This window comes from Engystomops pustulosus, chromosome 11 (assembly GCF_040894005.1).
Source record: "Engystomops pustulosus chromosome 11, aEngPut4.maternal, whole genome shotgun sequence".
Lineage (NCBI taxonomy): Eukaryota > Metazoa > Chordata > Amphibia > Anura > Leptodactylidae > Engystomops > Engystomops pustulosus.
Genome location: NC_092421.1, coordinates 25,656,065 through 25,682,911, shown reverse-complemented (window position 1 = coordinate 25,682,911; position 26,847 = coordinate 25,656,065). Strand labels below are relative to the sequence as shown.

The following is a 26,847-nucleotide window of genomic DNA, read 5'->3' as shown; positions in this document are numbered from 1 at the left end:
GTCAGGAACTGCTGTGCCGAATCCTGGATCAGATAAGGGATAGCAAAGACGAACATCCAAGGAAAGCTATATTTAAACCCTTTTTTATGTATTCCTATCTCACTATATCTCCAGACTCTGCACCGGAGAAGTCGAGCAGCGTCACGACCAGCAATGGCTTTCATCTTTCCGGCTTTGGCTTTCGAACTTTGCTTATGCAGAGAAGGCTAGACTGTGATCTTGGGCTTCCTTGAAAATGTTCACATTCTCTCTGATGTGACAACCCTTAAAGCAGAAAAAACTCTTGTGCTTAAGTTTTTAAAGCTCTGGTCGGATTGATCTTACATGCGAGCCGTGTCTGTCTCTGCGTTACAGAAGCTTGTGGTTGTATAGGCACATTCCAGTGGCGGAGCTGAGTAAATCATGTAGTTTACGAACATGCGATGGGTAAGGCCACATGTTGTGGCCGCTATCATGTGGTTAAGAATCTGATGGCTGTTGAAGCTGACGTTGGTTTCTAGTAGATTGTCAAAAATGGGTTTAGTTTGGGCACTTGGTCTCTAAAAAGTTAGCATGACCACTGAGAAAAACAAAAACATTGTATCTACCATATTTCTTTAACTCCATCTGTAAATTGGGAGGGCTTGCATGGGCAAATTGTTTCTGGTCACACTGTTTGTAGCTACTATTTGGGGCAACCGCATTTTGGATATTCTCACTTTTATGCCTTGTTTGTAGCTTTCACCCTAGTCTTTCCACCAGTGTGCGTTGTAATTCCTGTATGTGTTGTATATTCTGTGTGATTTAGCAAGCCATGCTAATATCAGAGTCTTAATGAAAATGCACAAATGACTATTCTCGCACACAAGCCGCCTCTCCTACCCCCCTACGCGATAACAAGTTACTACGCAGTCTTGAGGGGGCTTTCCACTTCCAGAAGCAATCTGATTTAAATGAGGATTATGGAGTTCATCCATCAAACACTTTAGGAAAATTAAAAGTATATTCATTAGTCTAGTCATGCTAATTCTTCGGGTTGCTATGGGAAACCATGTATCCCATCTGGCACGTTTCCTCAGGTTCTCGGAAATTCATTCCAAATGCGGTTAAAACGAAGGCAAGATCAACAGATTAAGAAACTGCATGCAGGCGAAGCATGTAATGAAATACATCTCTCCTTGTCGGCGGCAATATAGATCAGACGATGACCTCAAACACTTATTTTAACAATGGCGTATCATGCGTGGGTTATGTAAACTCGTTGGTGACCCCCAGAAAAATCAAAGCATCCCTTTTAGATAGTTATTGATTTAAGGAGTTTGTGGGCTGAAAGATCCCCTCAACGGCCAGGACAGTGGTGAAGATTATGAAATAAGAAATTCTCGTCCTTTCCTTTATGTTACCGTTATTGGTCAAGTGACCTGCTAATGACCTGCTAACTGCTGAGGAGTTTTTTAATTTTTTTTTTTTTTTTTTTACCTCAGCCACTTTCTTATAATAAGCAGTTGTTAGCTAGAGAGCAGACATGCAAACACATGCATACTCTTATACACAGTTGCATTGCCTATATGTACAATAGAAGCGCTCGACAACGCTATAAGCGGTCCGGCGTATTCATGAGGTAACGGGATTAGGGACGGTGACTGGCGCTTGAAGCCTGGCAGTCACTGCTGGCCTATGCTGTGAGAGGGGCAGTCTGGGGGACAAGCAGCGCCTTGGACTGCCCCCCACCCCCTCGTGAATACGCCGGACCGCTTACAGCGTGGTCAGGCATTTATATTGTACAGCGTTTCTTCTAGCATTATTGGAGGTTTCTGATAACGCTAGCAGTGTAACACTGCTGTGTCTGTTGTAGCACTTACTAAAGTAAGCAGCACCTAGTGCCGTTTTTACACATGACCGTTCCTCTTTAATTCCATACAGTCCTCCCCTATGGAATATAAGCACTGCACTTCCACTGCACAGCCAATTTCAAGTAGGAATAGGAGGTTTTTTTATAAGTTGACAAGTAGGGCATATTTGTTATGTGCCATGGGGACTTCATCAGAAATGACTGCTTTTTATGAGACACATTAATGTCCTCATTTATAGAGGCTGCAAAGAGTCCTTTTAATAAAACTCAAGTAACTCGTAGAAAAATCGCTGCCAACCAACTGTAGAAGAACATTAAGGTGACTCCTGTAAGAATTACAGTTTAATAAAAGTAATAACCAATGGAGATCATGGAGATAGTAAAATGATCACATTAGTTGAGAATCCATCAAAACACATTCGCTTCAGTATTATTAGTAGCCTTACCATTGCCATATGAGGCTGGGATAACACCTCTGCTATGGAAGAGAATAATGGAAAGTTAAAGAGGACCTGTCACCGAGGAATTCGGCACTAGGAGCTGCTTACTAAAGTAAGGCAAACTATGTGTGTAAATTGACTAATTATGATGTATATTACACATATACACACATTACATTGAAGATATATTAACTTAAGGCAGTGACGGCAAACCTTTTAGACACAGAGTGCCCAAACTACAACCAAAACCTTTTTTTTTTTTTCGCAAAGTGCCGATGTGACAATTTAAGCAGTAACTTATTGCTCCCTACTCTGTCACAGGTTTAAATTGTATAGGCACCTGAGGATACCAATACGATAGAAAGAAGGAGAACAAGTTTGGATTATCATTGTAGCTTCCTTCTAGGGTCCTGGGCTGTCTGGGACTGCAAGAGGCCTTGAGTCCTGTTTGGCAAACTCTACCCTGGGGTGATGGAAAGGGTGCCCATAGAGAGGGCTCTGAGTGCCACCTCTGGCACCCGTGCCATAGGTTCGCCACCACTGACTTAAGGGGTTAGGCCATCTTGTAAGGAAAAACGCCTTGAAACGGTCTCGCTCCCCCTCCCTATAATCCTCACAAGACCACCAGGCTCCCTCCCCTACCACCCTCTCCTGCCCATCCGACCCATCTGTCCCCTCTCCTACTCTTCTGGAAATGTTTATAAAGACTCATTCAAAATGGAAAAAGACTTAAAGGGGTTCTCAGGAGGTGGAAAAACATGGCTGCAGTCTTCCAAAAAAAGCACCACACCTGACCATGGTTACTGCCAGTACTGCAGCTCAGCTGTATAGAAATGAATGGAGCTTAGTTGCAATACCACACACTACCCATGGTCAGGTGAGGTGCTGTTTTTGGAAGAAAGCAGCCATGTTTTTCCACCTCCAGAGAACCCCTTTAATAAAGGGGTTATCGCAGGTTACCATGTTATTTCCTGGGGTTTGGAGCCGTTCCTCTTGAGAATGGGAGCTCCAATGGAGGGAGAAGTTGAAAGGAGCACTGCTCGATTTACTGTCCGTATTGTGTTTTGATGGAGGGTCCTTGAACATGTACTTGCCTGTGAGCTAAGGCTACTTTAATGCCAATTGGTTGCCCAATGGGTGATGTAGGTCATGCAAGACCTGCAGAATTGGTGATAAAACAAAGGAACATAGTTGTGTGGGCAATTAATTCTGACGATTGAGAAGGTAGGTTTTGTGCCACTGGCTTTAGTAGGTATTCCCTGCCTACTGATGTAGAACGTTAATAAAGACAGACCTGGCCCAGGTGAACCGTGACCACACGCATGTGAAATGTCATGTCTTACTGATATTAGTCACTGCGGGGCTGACAGGAGTACAGTTGCAGAAAGAAATCTATTTTTCTTGTGAATACAAACCTCTTTATGATAATATAGGTCTGTCTCGGAGCAGCGATGAGGCAGCCCTGGCAGCTTTTGTTTATTAGTTTGCACATTGGCTGCACTTGTATTTGTAAAACGCTGTTGACCTTGAATGACTTCTTCCGTGTAGTTGTTCCTTTCTTTGTCTCATTATAATGGTGAGCGTTACCTTAAAAATCTGTTAAGTAGGTTCTGGTCGTGTCTGACTACAATGCTGAGAGGAGGAGCGGATGCTGTAAGGTCATGCATCCTTTACCTAGACAAGAAACACGATGGAGACTCTGCCTTTACTATCTTTTATATGATGTGATTTGCTTCTAATATTGGACTGTGAAACAATGACCCTTGCTCGCCTTTTGTTTCTGTCTCCATAGATTGATCTGGTTTACTTCCTCTGAGAATATAATTTTGCTGTTTCTTGATCTGTTTTAGAAGTTCCTTCCATGCTACTATTAATGAAGGCATTTGGAATTGTAACCATAGAATTCTTGTAACTAGGTTTAGAAATCGATAGGAGTTTGTGGCATCCAATCAACCCCCATCCCCCCAAACCCCACCCCAATGTAATACTCCACCAACTTTGTAAGTGTTCTCAAAAGGAATCGGGGAATAACCGAAAACTCTCTTAAAAGGAACCTGTATCTATAACCCATACTAACTAAACATATCTTTGAAAACTACTATTATACTGCAATACAACTATCCCAATATTGTTCTTCGCCATGCCTGAAAAGTTTCATAGTTCGTTTGTAAAGTTGAGTCCAATCATCGTTTTTTCTCTGAACTTTGTCTGGCATATTGATTTCTTTCCTGCTCTGCTGCACCCTCAGTTTCCCTTGCTAAAGAGAATTCATGAGGGAGGGGTGAGATGATTTCTCTTTGGCCAATCACATACTAAAAGTGTCTCTCTCGTCCCCTTCTCCCTCAGGAATTCTCTTCAGCGAGTCACACAGCCAGAACGTTGAGAAGAGCCCAGTTGCCTCAGCTGAAGAGAAAAGGAGACCACTTGTCAATCAGAAAGCGGGAGGCGTGGATAAGCTATAAGAACCTTAATATGTATAGATGGTCAACTTTACTGTGTAACTTTTCTGGCATGTGGAAGAGCAATATCGGGATAGTTATACTGCTATATAATAGCAGTTTTCAAAGATATGTTTAGTTAGTGTGGGTTAGTTTAACTGACATTCAAGTATAATATCTACCGTATTTACTCTTGTCTAAGCTGAGATCTTCAACACAAAAAATATGTTGAAAAACCTCACCTCGGCTTATACATGAGTCAATTTAAATAAAAAATAAACTTAATATTCACCCTCCGGCTCCAGGATCCTTGGCGTGTCTCCCGGAACCTTGGCACGGATCCTTTTCTCTAGCTAGCAGAGGGGCGTCCATGCGATCTCCCGGGGGGCAAACACTATGAGGTGGCGGTGTCGCCGATGATGGCGTCATCATCATAATGTGCGCCCGCCAGGAGATCGCATGGACGCCACTCTGCCGGTTAGAGAAAAGGAGCCAACGGGATCTGCAACAAGGTTCGGAAACCGCACTGAGTATTGCCAGAGGTTGAGTAGTTTTTTATGTGCTTGGCATACGGGGGGGTTGGCTGGCTGTCTACTACACCCTCGGCTTATACTCGAGTCAATAGGTTTTCCCAGTTTTTGGTGGTAAAATTAGGGGTCTCGGCTTGTACTCCGGTCGGCTTATACTCAAGTAACTTTAGTATTGTTTTTCAGGCTTTTTTTTTTTGTTTTTACATGCTTCTACATTTTTAGGAACATGGTATCCCCATAGATCTGGGATATGCAGTGGCACCTCATCATTCCGGAGTTTACCCTATACATAGTCAACTTTATGATGCTTGGAAATCTGTATGGAACATCCAAGTCACCAGCACAGAAGAATACCCTCACTTGAGGCCCGCTCGCTATAGGAGGGGATTCGTCCACAACAACATCATGGTGAGAAGCTGGAAATTAAGGTTTTATAAGAACAACTTAAATAAAATGATTAATCCAAACTAAACTGTGATGCAGTTACCAGATCCTTGCTCTTGCGGTGTCTAGTTACGTATATTATATTTGTTTCTTTACTTTGTTTTTTACAATAAATGTGACTAATAATCCTCTGCGATGTATTTTGCCACCAGGTCTTACCCCGACAGACGTGTGGACTTTTCACTCACACCATCTTCTACAATGAGTATCCTGGCGGCTCAAAAGAGCTTGACAAGTCCATCCGTGGTGGTGAACTATTCCTGACTGTCCTACTGAACCCGGTGAGAACCAGCTTACATGGTGGCAGCCTGACTTACAGAAGTGTTGTACTATGCCGCTGGAAATAGAGTTTATGAGGATGTCACTGAAATGTGTGATAACACGGAGCTATAAAGCTCACTTCATTGTCTGATGGCTGTAAATCTCCCCAAATAATCAGTCTTGTTGTTGGGTTTTGTCACCGATACTTAAGCCCTAGATAGATATATGGTTACTTGTGTGCAGAGTTTACTGGCAGCTCTGGCCTTACCCAGATTTCTTCATAAATCTCTCCACAATCTCAACAGTTTTCATGAGCTTCAAAGTTATCCGTTTTATTGCACTTCTCAACATGTAAGAATTGCCTTAGTGCATTTTAGAGGCCTTCATCTTTTGTTTTTAGTGTTTGGTTATGCCTTGTTTTCCTTGGTAGCCCTTTGCCCTGTAGATGTTGTGTCCTATCGTAAAGTGAGGCTCATGTAAGTCTTTCGCTCTCGCTCGTTTTTCAGTTTCAGGAGAGAGGGTTTTTTTTTTTCTTTTTTTCCTTCAGTCAAAGCTGCAAACAAGTTTTCGGGTGGTTGTCTTCTCTGGTGCAATGTGCTGCAGGGGTTTTGTGAAATATGACCTGTCCGGATCATGGACTTGGACAGTCCAGTGTGATGCTCCATTCATGAACCTGACAGCTAACCACCCTCTAAAACCTAAGCTGCCATCACTAGTCCTAGAATTTGCCCAAATACAATATAACACTCTCTAAATAGACATATACATACAGTGCAGAAATAATGTGTTGAGTTCTGTTTTTATCCAATTTTGCCAGGCTGTTTATGTGACATTAGAATCTGGTGCCTGAGGGAGCAGAAATTTAAAAAAATCTATCCGTTAGGGATCCCCAAAGACTGACTAATGAAACATTCCAAAATCTACCTTGCCCCCTGTCTGTGATGGGAAGAAAATAACACCTTCTCTAATTCACTGTTAACAAAAATGCAGCAACTCGCAGTCCAACCTGTTTCTATCAGTCCTGCTGTACACAAATTCAGTTTCCCCCTAGATCCAACCCTGTAACTTCTGACTTTAGGGTCGGGCGCCATCTTGGATTGTGTGGCAGTGTGTTAGTGTGTGGCAGAGGAAAGTGTATATACACCTGTATCCTGATAATATAACCCCACAGAACTAGATGGATAATACAGTAATTTGTCTGTTTAGAGAGTCCCCGCCTACACCCTTTGCACTGAGCAGCCTAGGGAGTGAAGCTAAAACAGCAAGAACACTGAGTAAAATTGTAAAGGGGTTAAAATGATCTTCATTGTGTTAACATCTCTAGGGGTTTGAAATGTGAGAATTTTCTTTAGTGGGAAAACCCCTTGAATGTTGTTTTACGACCTTGTGTTTTATGACACCTCTTATACCTCAAAATCTTTTATTGATGATCTATTGCCCTGCAGTTTTTCTTCCATCTTTTCTCTATAACTGTAAGAATAATTTGGAAATTATTTTATTGTCCCCTGTTGCTGAGGGGCCATTTATGTGTCTTTGATACAGTAAGAGCAGATACCTGGATGGTGTTATTAGGGAAATGTATTAATTCTTCCTCCTATTTCTTTGTGAATATCATGATGGTTCTTGATGTGACCTCCATTATACGGGACATCACCTTTTGCTGACCTCTATAATATGTGTAGGTAAAAATGCTCCTCCCCTCTCTGCGTTCCGAGGGGTGAAGGGACTCCTTGCATCATATACTACTATGATACTCGGATTCCCGTTCTTGGTGCTGTGGTTGGTTCTTGAAACCAGACACTACACAGGCCAACTACAGCCATGTTTTTTTTGCCCTGATAGCCCTAACTTGTATCTGATGACCTTCATACGTATTAAGTGATAACTGTTACATTTTCTTTCCTAAAGTTTCCATGGAGATAATAAATATGAATTCTAGATCCACATCTGATTAATAGTCATTAATAGGTAATTTGCTTTAGATTTTAACCCCTTAACGCTCTGCGCCGTAGCTCTACGGCGCAGAGGTATAAGGGATGTGTGAAGAGGGCTCACGGGCTGAGTCCTCTTCATACAGAGGTGGGGGTTGTTGCATATTGCAGCAAACCCCCACCGCTAATAACTGCGGTTGGTGCTTGCACCGATCGCGGCTATTAACCCTTTCAACGCCACAGCAAAGTCGCCGGCGGCGTTTAAAAGACGGCGGCGTGCGGGGGCGCGGCGATCGGTTGCCATGGTAGCCTCGGGTCTTCGTTTGACCCGAGACTATCTGGTATCTGCAGATTCGTTACAATGAGCCAGTGGCTCATTGTAATGAATGTGCTGCAAAAATACCATATATTGCAATACAGAAGTATTGCAGTATATGGTAGGAGCGATCTGACTATCTAGGGTTAATGTACCCTAGACAATCTAAAAAATAGTGAAAAAAAAAATTAAAAAAAAGTTTAAAAAATAAAAAAAAATTAATAAAATATTAAAAGTTCAAATAACCCCCCTTTCCCTAGAACGGATATAAAACATAATAAACAGTAAAAATCACAAACATATTGGGTATCGCCATGTCCCAAAATTCCCGATCTATCAAAATATAAAAACTGTTACGGGCGACGGTGACCTCCGAGGCGGGAAATGGCGCCCAAATGTTCGAAATGCGACTTTTACACCTCTTTACATAACATAAAAAATGAAATTAAAAATGATCAAAATGTCGCACAGACCTCGAAATGGTAGCAATGAAAACGTCGCCTCATTTCGCAAAAAATTTCCCCTCACACATCTCCGTGCGCCAAAGTATGAAAAAGTTATTAGCGTCAGAAGATGGCAAAAAAATGTTTTTCTTTTTTGTACACATTTGTTTAATTTTTGAAAATGTATTAAAACACAATAAAACCTATATAAATTTGGTATCACCGCGATCGCACCGAACCAAAGAATAAAGTAGGCATGTTATTTGGAGCGAAGAGTGAAAGTCGTAAAAACTAAGCCCACAAGAACGTGCGTTTTTTTTTTCAATTTTTCCACATTTGGAATTTTTTTTCAGCTTCGCAGTACACAGCATGTTAAAATAAATAACATTACAGGAAAGTAAAATTTGTTACGCACAAAATAAGCCCTCACACAGGTCTGTACACGTAAAAATGAAAAAGTTATGGATTTTTGAAGTTGGAGAGCGAGAAATGAGCCGAAAAACCCTGCGTCCTTAAGGGGTTAACAAGTATTGTCTGCTTTGTAATGCTTAGAGCTTCACAATCTAAAAATATACTTTGTATCTGCCCCACCTGACAACGATATGGCGCCCCCAATGGGAAGATGGAATAGGTGCAAATAATGCAGCTGTTACTATAGTCTTCTCCGGATTTCTACTTCCTGATTTCCATTAGTTCCTATATAGAGACGTGGTGTGTTTTCCAATATGGCATGAAGATGCAGCTGGAATAAAAGGACCACAATTATAAGCTACGGACTACAGACTGTGACCCTCCATCCCAACCTGATTACTTTTATTGTATGTAAATTAGACACTGCTGACTTGTTTATACACGTTCATACTGTGTATCCTCCCAGCAGTCACCTGTCTATACGAGTAGAGGAAATATCGTCTCCTGTGGATTCTTATTAGAACGCTCCAGTCAGGCAGAACCTGCTCACCATATACCAGGCACTGCCTCTGGTTGGTTTAAATTAGTTAAGGTTTTCCTATTCTGGCTTTAATGCTAAGGCTGATACTACCTGAACTTTACACAGTATTTAGATTCTTCCCTGTTATGAATGTGTATATTATTTCACCCTCAAGTATAGATATACATGTGCCTATCGCTGACAATCCCCAAAAACCATATGTCTATACTATGTTGTCATAGGAGATCTTGTTTATCTAGTGTGTAGTATCATAGGACAATCCCCTCCACACACACACTACACACACCCCCTACACACACACACACACACACCCACACACCCACACACCACTCCATCCACTTTAAATGAAAAGCTGCCAGTGTCTATCAGACACCAAGTGTGTCTGTATCCTCGGGCACTCTGGCCACATGTGCACATCTGTATTACCAGGAATCCTGACTAGGTGTACATGTATCCGCAAGTGAGGAGCCGGCAAGTACAGGGAAAGGATGTAAATGTCTAGACGCATCTTCGTTTTTTGGAGAAGAGAAACTGCCTGTACAAGCGTCTACAACACTTTTACCAGCGTTTAGTGCGACGTCTACATGTATGTATGGTCTGGATTCTTCCTGAGATGAGACTTAATTTTCTGATAACTAAATTTAAACCAGTGAGACATTAATGAATTTATAAGCTCATTTCCCTGTGATGTGTGGCCACTCCACAGCTTGTCACATGTATATATCTTGCATATTCTGTGGTCACTGCAGATCGTTTTGTTGCTGTAACCCCTCTCATGTGAGTTCATGACGCAGATTATCGTGTGAATGGTTGTCCTGATGAAGCTTTTTCTCAATCACAACCCCACGTATATATGGCTGTAATCTGTCAACAAACCACTAGATTCTTGTCTGTGAGCTGACTTTTACAGGGGAGAACATAAGTGTTAGCAGCTTGTGACCCTATGTAAGTCTGGGGAAAAAAAATGTTACTGGGGGACCAGGGATAAACCTATCAACAAAGCCAGTATGGAGCCTTCCCGAGTCTTCTTAAAGCCGTTTTCTCTCTGTTTCTGGGGTGAAAACTTTTTAGCATATAAATAAAGTTTATTACAGAAATTAGTTGTAATTACCCCCCCCCCCCCAAAAAAAAAAAAATAAATCGTAAAATTATATCATCAATATCATTACACTAAAGGTTTTCATTACTTTGGCATGTTTTGTGCCGTCCATTACAGACAATAAAGAGGTAACACTGCAGGGCATGGACATAGTGCAGAATAATTCATATACCCTAGAATGTAGCCCAAAGAAATATAGGATCCGGTCTGCACTTCAATTGCAGCTACCGACGTGAGTGAAGACCCCATAGAGCGATTTGAGGAGTATTTTCTGCTACAGGCGAGGAGAACTGCAGGGGAATGGGAAACTGAAGCCTGTAATCAAATCGAGAAGAGGAAAGTAATGGTTGTTTGTGTGCACAATGTCCCTTCACACCTTCGTTGTACTGTTTCCACTATTACTGGAGAAAACCTTTCACGGCGTATACAGCCGCAAGGAAACGTATTGTTAAGTAAACATATGATGTACACTATATACACATTCAATGGCACTAATGGAAACCCCTGTCAGATCCAGCTCTCAGCAGCAGCGTTCTGTACTATTAACCAATGATGGGAGATCATGATACGAATAGTACTCTTATAGTGTGTATATATGTATGGAGACATTCTGGGATTTTGCTTATTAGGGAAAATTTAAATGTGTTAACTACAAACCATGCAAAGGGTTATGAGGTTACCGCAACCTCGGCAAATAGTGTCACTAGGTACGGCAAAATAAAACGTGTATTACAAGAAAAAGGAATTGCATTTTGGTTGCCTGGTTTTATCCAAACACAATCTGACAAAAATTGGTGACCTCGTATGCCTAATCATACTATATCAGCACAGGCGCCTCATATCGCCCATCAAGTAGGATGATGTAGAGATGATGATGTCAGCTTGATTTTAAGCCACATGACACGGGTGTCTTGTAATTCACATGTGAGACTGTATAAATATTAGGAGAAATTTTGATGATACTACAGGTCAGTAGTCCCAAGCACACCAAAAAAATTGTGTCATTAAAAAAAATTGGAAGGGGAATACAAGACCTTATTTGGTTATAATCTGCTATTACTAGAAGAAAAATCTAAAGTCTTTAAAGGAAATCTACCATTTGATTCTTTGCGTTATGAACCAAACATACCTTGAGAAAGCTGTAGCTACACCGATGCAGTAACATATCTTGTTTAATCCCTGAACTGAGTGATTTTCCTAAAATAAACTATTATAATATTATGATAATGTAGCTCAGGTGCTCCTGTGGCTGGCTTGGCACTTCTCTTCTTATCCTTTATTGTGCACTGTTTCAGAAAACGCCATATTCACTGTTAGGTCCCTGACAGACAGAAATAATCAATTGCTGCACCATCCCCCAGCTGCTTTGTATGGAGTCATCCAACTTAGGTTGATTAGTCCTGTCTGGACAATTCAGGAAGCTCTGTGTAATGGGCTTCGGTCTAGAGCCAGCTTTCTAAAGGTCCTGAATTTTATAATTATTTTTTGAGCAGATCCACTCAAGGGTTCAGGGATTAACCAAGATATGTTTCTGCATCAGTGTAGCTTCAGTATTCTCAAGGTATGTTTGCTTCAATAATGCATAAAAGCAAATGGGAGATTTTGCACTTCATTGTGACCAAACAAAAACTTGAACAGATTGACCCGGGACTATAATCCATCACTATGTTTAATCCACTGCTGCGTTATCTGTAGAGACAATATAAGAAGGAATTGTGAGATGCAATATGGCTGCCGCAAAACTTACATTTTATCGCTGAAACTAAACATTTGTGTTTGCTTTGGGAAGAACTGCAGAGTAATTTGGGTGCTGGAATGGGTTGCAGTGTTTCCCATCACAGGCGATGCAGAGCTCCTTTGGGAGGTGACTTGGTGACGGATGCACAAGTAGAACAAAACGCAGCCGTCCTCTCTCTCCACTGAAATATTCAGCAGCGCACCATGGCGGGGCCATAAAATATTCACTACTTCTCGCTCTGTAATGTCATGTTAATGTCAAAAAAAGGAATGCTCTACATCAAGTGGATGTGAATTGTAACCAGAAAATTGGTCCAAGGTCTCAAATCCCTCGGCACCTTCTGCACCTCGCCCTATATACTGTCTTTTTTATCTTTCTGCAAGATGCATTAATATTAGATGAGTGTTTATACAGCCAAGTGCTCTACTTAGGAGAGTTAACCTAGATGGCATTCCCTGTGTGTGTCTGTTACAGATCAGCATCTTCATGACACATCTCTCGAACTATGGCAACGACCGCCTGGGGCTTTACACATTTGAAAGCCTAGTGAAGTTTGTGCAGTGCTGGACCAACCTGAGACTACAGACTCTACCACCCATCCAGCTTGCAAGGAAATATTTTGAGATCTTCCCCCAAGAGAAGAATCCTCTATGGCAGGTAAATGCATCCAGTGGTTATAGAAGACTCAAGACTTGTCATGATAATTACATAGCAATTTGTATCCGCTTCCTTCCAAAGGTCACGTCTATTGCGCACCTTTCAGAGGAAATCCGAAACATGTTCTCTCTTCTATGTGTAAAACCGTGATTTAGAAGTTTATACTGTGCCAGGTGCATTTTGCCGCGCCAAACTCGCTTTTGTTACTACCATCGAGACCTGTGCTATAATATAATAAAGGAAGATCAGTTAAATGTTCATTGATGGACCGTCAATGGTTTCCATTATTGTCGGTTTACTCTAATTTCCTCAATTTTCATCCTTATGGAAGTGGTGCAAACTGACACAAACAGAAGCTACTAAAAGTCCATTGAAATTAAAGCATAACTGTTATAGCTGCAATAGCTAAAAACTAACATTTGACCAATATGCATTAATTACGTTATTTCAGCAGTTTCTCTATCATCCTGTCTCAGCCCTCTCCTGTCATCCTGGTATTCTGGTTGCTAAGAACAATCCTTAGAGTGACAGAGGAGGTAACAGGAGATGCAGTCTATGAATTAAAGGGTCACAGAAGGGTGAGCAAGGGTGGCTATGCACTGCTCTCTGCTCAGTAATTCTAAGAAGCAGCTCCATCTTGTCTGCTCTGTCTACACTCTGCTCTTATGCTCCCCTACACAGCACACCTTCTCCTGTAGCTTCTCAATCACTGCATACCATCATCTTCTCTCTAGGCTTTGACCAGGTTATAGTTAGGTTATTGAATGGGAAAGGAGCAGCACAGCAGTCTGATCCATAGAATGAAGGGCTCTGTCTTCTCCGTTCTCTGTACTACTCAGCCCCCACTGTCCTAGTACAAGGGGAGAGTGGTGTCATCTGCTGAAAAGCCTGGCTGACACCTCCATAATAGCAGGTAGTGTGTATATTAGATTATCGGTCTATCTGTGTAGCAGCAGTGTAAATTCTGTGTGCTAGAGCTGCCAGTGGTATAGAGGAGATCTTAACCTTATGGAAAGTGAGGGAAGCAGCTCTGGCCTCGGCGATATCACAAGCAGGAAGTTGCTGCCCACTTCAGGAGAAGCTATAAGATAATATTATAAATGGGGCTGATGGACATACCAGGCTCTATTTCAGGCTAGGAAGATGCCAGCTGTATAATATAGGCATTATTGGAATTGGCAAAGGCTCTCTCCAGCTGTGCTCAAAGTATTTTTGACCAGGTAACTTCAGAATTGCGATTTAACACTACAAATGGATATATTTTTCTGTTGTCGCAAAACTTGACCTTAAATATCCAGTGCACTTTTTCTCTTTTCCTAGAACCCATGTGATGACAAGAGGCATAAAGATATTTGGTCAAAGGAGAAAACCTGTGACAGGTTGCCCAAGTTTCTTGTCGTTGGCCCACAAAAGACGGGTAAGCGTTTGGCGACTTGCATGTAGTAAATCCGTTGTTTAATGGTTAATTGTGTTATTGTAATTGTCCTTGTTCCATCACAGGTACAACTGCCCTGTACTCCTTCCTCAACATGCACCCCGCTGTCACCAGCAACTTCCAGAGCCCGGTCACCTTTGAGGAAATACAGTTTTTCAATGGTGTGAATTATCACAAAGGCATCGACTGGTAATTGCATACAATCCAATGTACAGAAATGTCGTCTTTGAAAACTATGAACCAGTCATCTCTGTTTTCCCAATTTCTAGGTATATGGATTTCTTCCCTATTCCCTCCAATGCCAGCACAGACTTCATGTTTGAGAAAAGCGCAAACTACTTTGATGCAGAAATGGTACCAAAACGTGCTGCAGCCCTCCTGCCCAGAGCCAAGGTTATCGCCATCTTGATTAATCCTGCCGATCGGGCGTATTCTTGGTATCAGGTAAGTTAGTCAATGAAACCGTTCACTAATATTTGTGGAATTAATAACTTTATTTATTCCTTGTGCATTAGTTTAATAGAATTACTCTCTCTGGTACAATTTTATGCATTAGTAGTAACGCTATGGGCCCAATGAATACACAATACTCCTGTGTAGCAGGTCGTTTATCCATAGATCCATCAGATCTATAGAATTTTCCCTTAAAAAAAAAAGTTGTTGAAAACATTTTAAGTTATTCTCTATCCACAGGATTGCAGTTAGAAAGCTGAATGGTGAGGGTCTGACTGCTGGGACACCCACAATCCCAAGAACCCCCAGCAATACGGAAAACGGTAGTTTCCTAACTCTCACTGATTGATATAGTGTCCAAGCGCAGTGCTCCACCCATTAGTGAGAACAGGAGCCCCATTCTCTGCATCGCTGGGGGTCCCAGCAATTGGACCCGCACACAATCACGTTGTTCTGGAAGTGGATAGGGGATAACTTGAAATGTAAGGCCCCTTCATCTGACTGGAGGGTAACAGTGGTAAATATGCAGGCGCCATAACTACGATTATAGGGGCACTGAGCTTGTGAGAGTGTGCGTCATTATTAGCCTCATTGACCAGTGTTTTGTGGATGTAGAGAAAGCTCATTATACTAAATCTACAACAAGCAGAACCAAGGATTGTCTGCAGGGGCTTCAGCTAATCTCCCTTATTGATTTAACTATTCCCGGTCATCTTCTGTAGACGCGCACAAAGTTAATTGCTTTTCCTGGCCCTCCACGAGTGCAGTGTGACTGGCGGCTACTGCAGCACCAGGGAAGTCCTTGCTCTCGATATGCTTCTTATCTGTGGACAGCTGTGACACTTATGAAGCCCATTCAAGTCCTGCTCTAACTTCTAATAACCGGCCCGCTCTTCACCCCAAGAATAATTAAAACGTAGCAGTTACAAATACTCGTACAGACGCGTGCCATCAGTGCCCGCTCCTCGAGAGAGTAAACGTGAGGACGGTATAACTTCCCCTGATCATCTCATGAAACCATTTTACTTATTAATGAACAATTGTGTATGTGTCCATGTGACGGCTGTACGATGTAGAAAACGTTGTGCTTTTCTTGGTCAGCACCAGCGGGCGCACAGTGATCCAGTGGCAAAGAACTACACCTTCACTCAAGTGATAACAGCCAGTATACACGCTCCACAAGAACTAAGGAACCTCCAGAGCCGCTGCCTGGTACCGGGTTGGTACGCTACTCACCTGGAGAGATGGCTGACCTACTACCCAGCAAGTCAGGTCAGTGTAGTAAGAAAGTTGGGCTCCCTGCACCATTTTCTTCTATTGTTAACCAAACATACATGACAGTGGGTGCCTTCAATGAATATTTTTTTCCGATGGGTAGGCTGCTGTCGCCTGGGACTTTAGTTTTAGTGGCTTATCCTTTGGTCACCCCTGGCACCTCCACCAATGATTGCAGTATAGCAGGCACCAAGCCATGAGTGGTCCACAGTACAGTTGCAGCTTTCCTGGCCTGGTCCAGTTTATGGAGTTGTGTTAGTGCTGGTGCACCCCCACACACAGCTCCGGGTATGACAACTACTAATCTGATTTTGATGACCTATTCGAAGTCTAATCCTACATTACTAAAGACTGGAGAGACAGTAGATGATCTTTCCTGTGTTGTGGCTGCACAGCACACATTTAGTCATACCTGCCAGCTACACAACACTGAGGCTAGACGTGTTCAATAACCATCGATGTGATGGAGGCTGCAGACATCGAATCCTAGAAGACTGTTCCATTGTAGGCATGTCTCGGTTTCTGTGACCTCATTACAGTGGGTTAATAAGCAATGTAGACCTATTTCTCAGTGAGCTCTAGTGATGCCCAAGGCTTACCCTGTCCTGTCCTACCACCGCTCTGCATTGGTTGTGAAGCGCTCTGTTGTTAATTTCATTTTTCCCTCTCCCCCAGCTTCATATAGTGGATGGCCAGGAATTGCGGAGTAACCCGTCTGCGGCCATGGATGGTGTCCAGAAATTCTTGGGAGTGACGCCACATTTCAATTACACTCAAGCCCTCAAGTAAGTAGAGACCAGGTGATACATCCATGGATTTGCTCTTGTATGTCAGGGCCATGCGTATTAGTGTAATATTGTGTGATTCCTGTGGATGTGTCAGTATAGTGTTTCCAGCATCACTGGTTTCAGGTGAAGTGTCGACGCTGGGCTTCTTACATAAGCACATTAGTCCGATCACTCTCCATAATGCACCTCTTTCATCCACTCTCTACGCTTCTCCGCTCCACAAGGAAGCTTTTGTTCTTTCTGAAAGTACTTTCCAGAGGAGAATGTGTGTCCTGTGCAGAAAATATGACCCATACATGTGTGACCTACAACACGCTGATCCCATATTCATCCTCGTTAGAAGATTTATAATGATTTGTTCTATAACTCACACGACCCTGCGTATACCTACCATTTCATATGAAATCCTAGTATTGCACTAACCCAGGGGTCAGGAACCTTTTTGGCTGAGAGCCATGAACACCACATGTTTTAAAATGTTATTCCGTAAGAGCCCTACAATATGCACACGCCTCCCAGTACGTAGGTAGCCCCAGCACACGCCTCCCAGTACGTAGGTAGCCCCAGCACACGCCTCCCAGTACGTAGGTAGCCCCAGCACACGCCTCCCAGTACGTAGGTAGCCCCAGCACACGCCTCCCAGTACGTAGGTAGCCCCAGCACACGCCTCCCAGTACGTAGGTAGCCCCAGCACACGCCTCCCAGTACGTAGGTAGCCCCAGCACACGCCTCCCAGTACGTAGGTAGCCCCAGCACACGCCTCCCAGTACGTAGGTAGCCCCAGCACACGCCTCCCAGTACGTAGGTAGCCCCAGCACACGCCTCCCAGTACGTAGGTAGCCCCAGCACACGCCTCCCAGTACGTAGGTAGCCCCAGCACACGCCTCCCAGTACGTAGGTAGCCCCAGCACACGCCTCCCAGTACGTAGGTAGCCCCAGCACACGCCTCCCAGTACGTAGGTAGCCCCAGCACACGCCTCCCAGTACGTAGGTAGCCCCAGCACACGCCTCCCAGTACGTAGGTAGCCCCAGCACACGCCTCCCAGTACGTAGGTAGCCCCAGCACACGCCTCCCAGTACGTAGGTAGCCCCAGCACACGCCTCCCAGTACGTAGGTAGCCCCAGCACGCGCCTCCCAGTACGTAGGTAGCCCCAGCACGCGCCTCCCAGTACGTAGGTAGCCCCAGCACGCGCCTCCCAGTACGTAGGTAGCCCCAGCACGCGCCTCCCAGTACGTAGGTAGCCCCAGCACGCGCCTCCCAGTACGTAGGTAGCCCCAGCACGCGCCTCCCAGTACGTAGGTAGCCCCAGCACGCGCCTCCCAGTACGTAGGTAGCCCCAGCACGCGCCTCCCAGTACGTAGGTAGCCCCAGCACGCGCCTCCCAGTACGTAGGTAGCCCCAGCACGCGCCCCCCAGTACGTAGGTAGCCCCAGCACGCGCCCCCCAGTACGTAGGTAGCCCCAGCACGCGCCCCCCAGTACGTAGGTAGCCCCAGCACGCGCCCCCCGCCCCCCCAGTACATGGGTAGCCCCTGCACGCGCCCCCCCCCCCCCCCCAGTACATGGGTAGCCCCAGCACACGCGCCCCCCCCCCCCCCAGTACATGGGTAGCCCCAGCACACGCGCCCCCCTTTGACCCAGGCTTAGACAATGGCGGTGATGGCACCTGGGTCGCACAAAGGATGTAGACAGCGGTAACATCGCTGCCTGTGTCCAGTCATCAGTGTAAGACACACAGCAGCCATCACTATTTATTAAAGATCTGTCTGAGAGCCAAATGCAGACAACAAAAGAGCCACATCTGGCTCCCGAGCCATAGGTTCCCTACCCCTGCACTAACCAATAGATTATTTTTTATTATCACTTAGGTTTGATGAAGCAAAGGGATTTTGGTGTCAGGTGATAGACAATGGGAAAACCAAATGCCTTGGAAAGAGCAAAGGTCGCAGATACCCAGATATGGAGCCATCGGTGAGTTATATTCCAGGTCATTCACCATCAAAAGGTCTACAAACAGTACAAATGTGTCTGCTAATAGGATAGTGTGTTACCTTTATTGTATTGGTGAAATGTCACGGGTAGGTCCATATGAAAGTAAGTTCTTTGGTGCAGTTTGGTGTGAGGCTGGAGCACACATTTGTACCTACTTGAGGTTACCAACCCTTCTGATCCACAGCGGCGTATGGAGCTTGGGCTATGCAGGTGTACACAGCTCTCCATTTACTTGGTATCTTTGGGGGCCCTGTTCTCATGATTCTTGAAGTTTTTAGTTTTCCCAGATCCACTCCAGGACTTTGGATTCCTGTTTCAGTTTGAATAATAATGTTTGCAGGACAACTACATTTCAGGGATTGTCCAGGAGTCATTATTTTTTTTATATAAGGCTGGGGGGGGGGGGGAGTCTTAAAAAGGTTAGTTCTTTATCTCTTAACTGTTCTGGTGAAGCCACAATGTTGGCCATCACTGCCAGTCTCCAGCAGTGCCATCTCGATCACAGCCACACGTCTTCTACTGCTACAGCGTTAGTTTCCGGCTGTAGGAAGCCCAAGGCTGTGGATGAGACTGCTCCGCCAGCCAACGCTGCGACTGAATAAGAGAGAGGAGAAGAGTAAGTGTATGTTCTTTTTTTTTAAGCCTTATAGAAAAAAAATGGAACTCCTGGTCAACCCCTTTTAATATTCACATTAGTAAACTGTTGAAAGTATGACATCTGCTTATATTGTATAGTGTCCAAAATACGCATGCAGCCTTATGTATCTGCACCCAATGATCAGAGTTCTGGTGGACCTGCATGTTCAGTTGCCATCCCCATAACCACATCTTGACCTGATGATCCGGTTCACTTCAGAGCAGGTGATAGAAATCCTGCAGTGCAGTATAACCGTGATGACTTCTTATGCAGCAAAATGAATAAGGAGCCTATGGCCTGCTTATATAGGATCCTCATGCGGCCTTTAAGACTCTGTATGCCTGAGATATATCCCCGGCCTCTCGTGTAGCCAAAGCAGTACCTGACCCTGCACTGATGAGCAATAAGGCTTCTGAAAAGGGACTGTGTGCATGTGGATAGAAGAGTTTAAAGGGGTTGATCGGCATGTGGTAGTGATAATACATTTTAGAAGAGTCTCTCTATGCGTTGGTGGAGTAAATATTCCAGACATGTCTCTGGGAAAGCTGTAAATCTTTATACATTTCCTTCTCTTTTTAGTCCCGGAGTTACCTCGCGGACCTTTATCGGGAAAACAATATTGAACTATCCAAATTGCTGAACAGACTGGGGCAACCTCTACCAACCTGGCTCCGAGAGGAACTTCAGAATTCCAACAGAAGCTGAGTGTGTGCTCCGCTAGGGGCCACCAGCAACGACCATTTCCATGTGATCATCAGCACTACAGCTGTTCAGCGTTCCCTGTGGGAGTTCTCATCGGTGGGGAATGTGGACCTCTTGTACTGCAATGATCTGACCAGGTCTAAGCCTCCTGGACCTGAACAATCAGTCCCGCAGCTCATGCATGGAAGTGTTAACCATGTATAACAAACCCTGGGGCATCGATGGATCTGCAAAGGTTCTGGATTACGTGATTTGACCCCCCCTCCGATGATGACCATCCCTTGGAAGTAGGATGACTTGCACTCATAGCAGGTCCTCTTGTTTCTTCAAGCTGTGGAAAAGAGCATTCAAGTCCATTTTATCTCTTGTGTGAACAAGGCCGAGAGCCATGATGGATTTCTACAGATCATTACCTTATGGAAGGGCCACAACTCCTACTTGTCTTGCTGCTCTTTCCAGAGGAAGTCTACAATCGGGTCTCCTGGTACACAATGGTTTCCCCTTCTTGCTTACAGGCTATGAACATGATTAGTTTTTTGGCACGCCGTGTTACAACATGGACTCAAACGTTTCCATTTTCTCTTGAACAGGAAGCTCAGGAGATGACTCGGTCCTTCTCCCCCTATAGAGGAGCAGAACGGTAATTTCCTGTAAATCGGATTACGGTGTTTTATTTTTCTGTATAAATATTTTTTCTCTGGGCTGTGCATTTCTGAGAACAGCTGATCCGTATTTGTCAGGGGAGGGAGGGGGATGCTACAGATTTCAGTATTAACTCCATACATCACGTGTAAATAGATGCACATGGCTTCCAGTTATGTGCGACACCAAGACATATTGGGATATGATTGAGAAGACTACCACTCCCAGCATGCCCTTCCTCATTGGACTTCATTTGGCTGCTAGGAATGCCATCCAGCCATTGTAGCTGGTGAACGCTGGAGGGCAATGTGACTTACCCCCTGACCTTTAACCCTGTTCATTTTTTTAGGTTACATTGACCACGTCTGATCCTGCTTGAAGGTTTTGCACAATAAACATTCCATGTAATGTTAAACAATTCCTTGAATGAGAGCGGCAATCCGCTGCAGACCGTGCTCTCTTCACTTTTTACTTCCCCGTATTTTTTTTTTTTCTTCTCACATGAGTTTTTAATCGTCCGTCATTCCACAGCGATTCCCTGTGTCCTACGGTTCAGCTGTACACAATATTGTGTTGTCTTACCAGAATGTGAGGGGAGGGAGAGCAGATGGATAAGGGGCATTCCTACACAAGCTTCTTACGTTAATCTGTAGGTATTGTGTATTTTGTAAAATGGTCCATTTACTCTTGTATGTTGAGCTGTAAATAGTATACGATATAGTATTTTATGCCATGTACCTTTTTTTTTTCCCCCCAGTGGGTTAGAGAAACCGTACGACCAAAATGTCTAAAAACGAAGGGGGAAAAAAAAAGCTACATGTGGTATATTGTCACCAAGCTCCCTGTCCCCCTACTGCACTGGACCCTCATGTATTGTGTCATTCACATTGAATGATGATAATGGAGAAATTTTTGGCTCTCGTAGCTGAACACATTGAAATAAAAGCTAGAAGTAGCATTCGTGGATTCACTATATGTCGGCTTTGTCATCATTTCTCTACTTTTATTGTATATCAGACTTCTGGTAGTTTGCGTCGCACACTTACTGTCGGGTGTTTGGGTGCTCTGCACGGCTCAGGAGTTAAACAGTAAAGTTAAGAATCCTATAAAACCCCCACATGGAAAAACAATAAATCCATGACGTGTACTTACCCCTTTAAGGTTGTTGCTTTCTGGGGCTCTACAAGTGCTTTACCACTCTTGAGGAGAGGCTGAGCGCTGTCCCAGTGACAATGCGGGAGGGTCATCAAGCTATTTGTGCCATTTATTTCATTTAGAGGTTTTTGGCACAAAGTACAACTTGTTAGTTTATGGATATATTCACATCTCAGGTGGATTCCTGGTGTACAGGCATCAACAATGCCAAAGATTTAAAGAGAACCTGACACCAGGTTTTACCCCACTAAACTGTCTGGCAAATATGACTCCTCTTACCCCTATCTTTTGGTTCTAGTACCTTGTTCTAAATCATTAAAGATATGTGATCTAAAGAGGAGATCCTTAAGGCTTATGGCTTTGTGATCAGGTACAGGCAGCTAAAGACAGAGTTGGCAATGCAAGCTGCAGATAACGATTCCTGCAGAAGAGGAGATTGTTCTCTTTAATATGGCACAAAAAGCTGCTATGTCCTATAGGACAGGAGTCAATGAATTCTGAAGTGACACTCTCCCTGCAACCACTAAACTTGACTCATCTCATTTTCACATGAGATGAGTCGAGTCATTTGCCTGACTTTGGAGGAGACTTTTTTTTTTTTTTTCTTTTACAGGTAAACAAGTGAGATTTCACATAAGAGGGAATTGTAGAGCGGACTAGTCATTTAGGTGATAGGTTCCCTTTAAGTATTTTGTGTTGTAAGGATACATCCTGAATCGGCCTGAGGTGATCCTACAGTGGTTTTCTCGTGAAGGTCTCTTGGTTAACAACTTACCTTGTGTGTGTGTGTTTCGCTAGGATATTAGGTAATTTACCAATATACATCTATTAATAGTACTGCCCCACTATCTTGATATGTAAAGTGAAGCCTCCTGTCTTTTACCTCATCAGCCAGACATTACTGTCCATAAAATGGCTGCAGATGGAGGGTCATGTGATCTGACTGGCAATTATTCCCGGACAGATAGAGATCCCTGAAGCCATTTTATGGACAGGAATGTCTGGCTGATGATGAGTATAGCGGAGAAGGATTAATAGATGGATATTGGTCAGTTACCCAATATCCTGCCTCCCACACGTTTGTGTAATGTGTGTGGGAGGATATTGGGTAATTTACTAATATACATCTCTTAGTATTTCAGCACCTCTTTACTCCTCATCAGCCAGATATTCCTGTCCATAAAATGGCTTCAGGGATCTCGATCTGTTCATGAACATTCACCAGTTAGAGATCACGTGACCCTCCATCTGCTGCCATTTTAGGAGGCTTCATGTTACAGAAAAGCAGAGCAGAGCTATTAATGGCTGTATATTGGTAAATTACCTAATATCTTGCAACCCCACACACACACACACACACATTACAAAAAATATGGGGTAAAGCAGCCAACCCGTTTAAGCTCAATGTTATCAAACTGATCCAATCTCAATTTTTTTAGACTCTTCTTTCTAAAAGGAGAACAAGCCAGTGGGCACCAAGTGAGGATAAACTGCGGGCTGTAGAAGACACAGTAATGGGGGCATAATCCAATCTGCAATGTGTTTGGGACTTTTTGTGCCAAAAGAAAGTTAAAACTTTTCATGAATGCTGTGTTTTTCAGGGTAAACTAATAAGACCTTGTGCACATTATTGTATTTCGGTGGCTGTAAGCTTGTGTTCGCCATTGACTTCTATTACGCACTGAGGCCACTGTGTCACTACCCCAGGACTGAGCCTGGGGGTCACAACTCAAACCTATTCCTAATACCCCTCACATCTCCACCCGGGCTGGAAAGGCCCATTGTCTATATGAGGCCTGAAACCAGATTTATCACCCAGCCAATAAATCTGGTACAGCTGAAGACTAACATTCAATTTTTATTTTTCTAAATCTACCCCGATGTGTGTAGTAGTAGGATTTGCATGACTGGATAGAATAAGGTATTAAACTGTAATAAAATGTAGTTGCTTCTCAGCACTGACTGATCCTTACAGTCACAAAACTTTACCAGGGTTTGTAAAAGACCCTAATAGGTCATCCATATAGGACTTGCACTGGTAAAGCTTCTGGGGCACATGAGATTGGGATCGCCGTCAGCGGGTCATGTGTCCTTTCGTCCTGCTGGCTTTACAGCAGGAATTAAAGGGGTTGTCCAAAAACGCTACCAGTAAATAGTATGCTGTGGGTTGAGCTGAACACGTAACTGTATTTACTGGTAATAGTTTATATAAAGCAGGGGTGTTAAAGGGGCCACTGTCACAGTGTCAGGCTTGTCCTCTATGGTATCTGAGTATTTCCTGTCATGAGAAGTCAAAACCCCTGATAGACAATCAAAAATGAAATCTACCATCAAAATCCATCATGATAAACCAGGAGAACTCCCGCATAGATCCAGGCACCGTGACTGTGGTAATCTTCATATATTTGTTATCCATGGCCTCTCTCCTTCAATGAACCTTTAAAGTTATGCTAATGAGTCTGGGGGGCATTTCCAGAGCCCCTCGGCGATGTCTTTTCATTTGTTGTTACAATGAGCAGAACATGTTTAACGGTCACCTGATCCAGCAGGGGGGAAGGAACCGTCTTCTGCTCATGCAAACAAGTGAAAAAGACATCACGGAGGGGCTCTGGACACACCCCCAGGATCTTTAGCATAATTTTAAATGTTGATTTTAGAAGGAAGGAGGCCATGGACAAGAAGATTACTGCAGTCAAGGTGCCTGGTTTATCATGTTGACCAATTTTCTACACAGTCATAAAATGAAATGTTTTAGAAACTGAGCACAGAAACTCCACAGTAAATACATTAGTGGTTAGTTTTGGGCACAGGGGAAAAAAAATAAATACATAAGGCAAAGTTGATGTAAAGAATATTTTCCTTTTAATTAGGAAACAAAAATAAGACAACAACGCATGAAACTACCAGGAAAAAGAGAATGAAAATATTAATATTCTGCTGTCAGGTGAGGCAGAACACACAGACTGAAATGTCCTTGTTGGCAAATAACATTCCCCTTTTGTGCCCCCATTAAAACACATACTGAGCCCTTCCACATAGCCAGGAACAGGGTCTTACATTTCCTTTCGAGGCTCCTGAGCTGTGACTATTGGCTGGGAAAAAGGTAAATACTATAGAAGGAGGAGGAAGAAAAAGCCAAAATAAATATTTAGCATATCCAAACAACAGAATGAAGACAAACATACACTATGCAAAAAGAAAACGTCCTATGTAACAACGATAAGCAGACCTGAACAAAGTCCCAACCAATAACGTCAAAGCCAGGTGAAAGGGGGCGGGGTCACGTCATACCAGGAAACGTTAAACGTGATCTGTAATGTGTTAACTAAAATAGTGTATATATTTTTATATATATATATATATTAAAAAAAAATTCCAACCTTGTACAAATAGTTCTGGTGTTCAGACCAATGTGTTTCACTGCTGCTCCTAGATCCACAACATATCATATAGAGCTGGTTCACAAATGTCACGGTACCATCTAGTCCTATTGCTTGGCTAGAAGAAGGGGGGGGCCACAAGTCCTGCAGGTGGAAGCCATGGTGTGTGCGCTACTCACTTGTAAGGTGAAAGAAATGTCTTTTTTCTTACTGAGGGTCAAGGTGAGTATGTGGCCATTTCCAGGGACACCCTCTGCCACAGCTCCTTGGTCTGCTTCCCTCTCTTCAGGTTCTGGAGAATGTCATTGAACTGCATGGCTCCTAGGGGGGTGAGGCAGAACGCACTCCTGGCGCTGCGGATGGCGTTTACAAAGTCGTCGTAGTCCGCCGGGGTAAGATGTATCAACCGATGGTGGATGTACTGCAGAAGAACAGAAGGTACAAGGTCAGCAGCCGGACAACTATATAGCTGCAAGGTATAAGCATTTACCGTGGCCAAACTACTGGAAGGGAAGGCCGAGGTTTTGATCAACATTTTTATATCATAACAAAACATAATGCACCTTTTGGAAACTTTTTAGCAGTGTGTTTTTTTTTTGTCTAGTACCTTCTCCAAATATCTTCCATATCTGATACCCAACACATCCTCCAATTGTTATCAATGGAGCTTGAAATCATGGAGACTGCTGGTGGATTGTAGCTGCCGGTTACAGGTGTAGACGTTGGGGCTTTTAGTATTTGGGGAGGGGGGGAGATTTTTTTTTTTTTGTAAGTTCTGCAGAACTATAGTTAAGTGTATTGGTGATCATAAATTCTTCGTCCCCCTTTGACTTCAGTGGAAGTCTAGGATGATATACCATATACCTTTCTGAAGATACATACACCAAATACCTTTCTGAAGATACCCATCACATTGTCATAATTTCACTCTGCAGTTTGTAGCTGCATTTTGACTTTAGTATTGGACAAAAATAATACTTTAAATTCATAAATGAATTTTGGGGGGTTAAAATGTGACCCAAACAGAGAATAATATGCACCACATCTCTCCTAAATGTAAAAGCTCAACCTGTGTAGATTGCATCCATATAATCGCTACAGGTATATGCTCGTAGGATCTACAGGAATCTGTAAAACTGTAAGGGCCCAACTTAAACGTTTAGTACACCTTCATGTATCAGCTGAGGCATTGAGGCAGTTTCTCAGAATAAACTTGCTCCGCATGCAAATGTCCTAACAATAACATCCAAGCCAAAGCCTACACACAACAATAACGTATACGCTAAAGCTACAGACAAACAAAATCT

The 26,847-nt window shown here is 43.4% G+C and overlaps 2 protein-coding genes across 3 annotated transcripts in view; one reads left to right on the top strand and one right to left on the bottom strand.

Moving 5' to 3' along the window:
- NDST2 (N-deacetylase and N-sulfotransferase 2) overlaps window positions 1-21,980 on the top strand; it is a 90,036-nt gene extending 68,056 nt beyond the window's left edge. For both annotated transcript variants that reach the window (XM_072130158.1, XM_072130159.1), the window contains exons 5-14: window positions 5,462-5,647; window positions 5,836-5,964; window positions 12,898-13,080; window positions 14,401-14,497; window positions 14,581-14,704; window positions 14,785-14,959; window positions 16,070-16,240; window positions 16,919-17,028; window positions 18,901-19,003; window positions 20,241-21,980. In XM_072130158.1, coding sequence (XP_071986259.1) covers window positions 5,462-5,647; window positions 5,836-5,964; window positions 12,898-13,080; window positions 14,401-14,497; window positions 14,581-14,704; window positions 14,785-14,959; window positions 16,070-16,240; window positions 16,919-17,028; window positions 18,901-19,003; window positions 20,241-20,366 — 1,404 coding nt within the window. In that variant the 3' untranslated portion in view covers window positions 20,367-21,980. The remainder of the gene's footprint in view (window positions 1-5,461; window positions 5,648-5,835; window positions 5,965-12,897; window positions 13,081-14,400; window positions 14,498-14,580; window positions 14,705-14,784; window positions 14,960-16,069; window positions 16,241-16,918; window positions 17,029-18,900; window positions 19,004-20,240) is intronic.
- Window positions 21,981-24,999: 3,019 nt separating this feature from the next.
- ZSWIM8 (zinc finger SWIM-type containing 8) overlaps window positions 25,000-26,847 on the bottom strand; it is a 47,766-nt gene continuing 45,918 nt past the window's right edge. Inside the window, exon 26 of the mRNA XM_072130503.1 lies at window positions 25,000-25,961. Within this exon, the coding sequence (XP_071986604.1) occupies window positions 25,758-25,961 (204 nt within the window). The 3' untranslated portion in view covers window positions 25,000-25,757. The remainder of the gene's footprint in view (window positions 25,962-26,847) is intronic.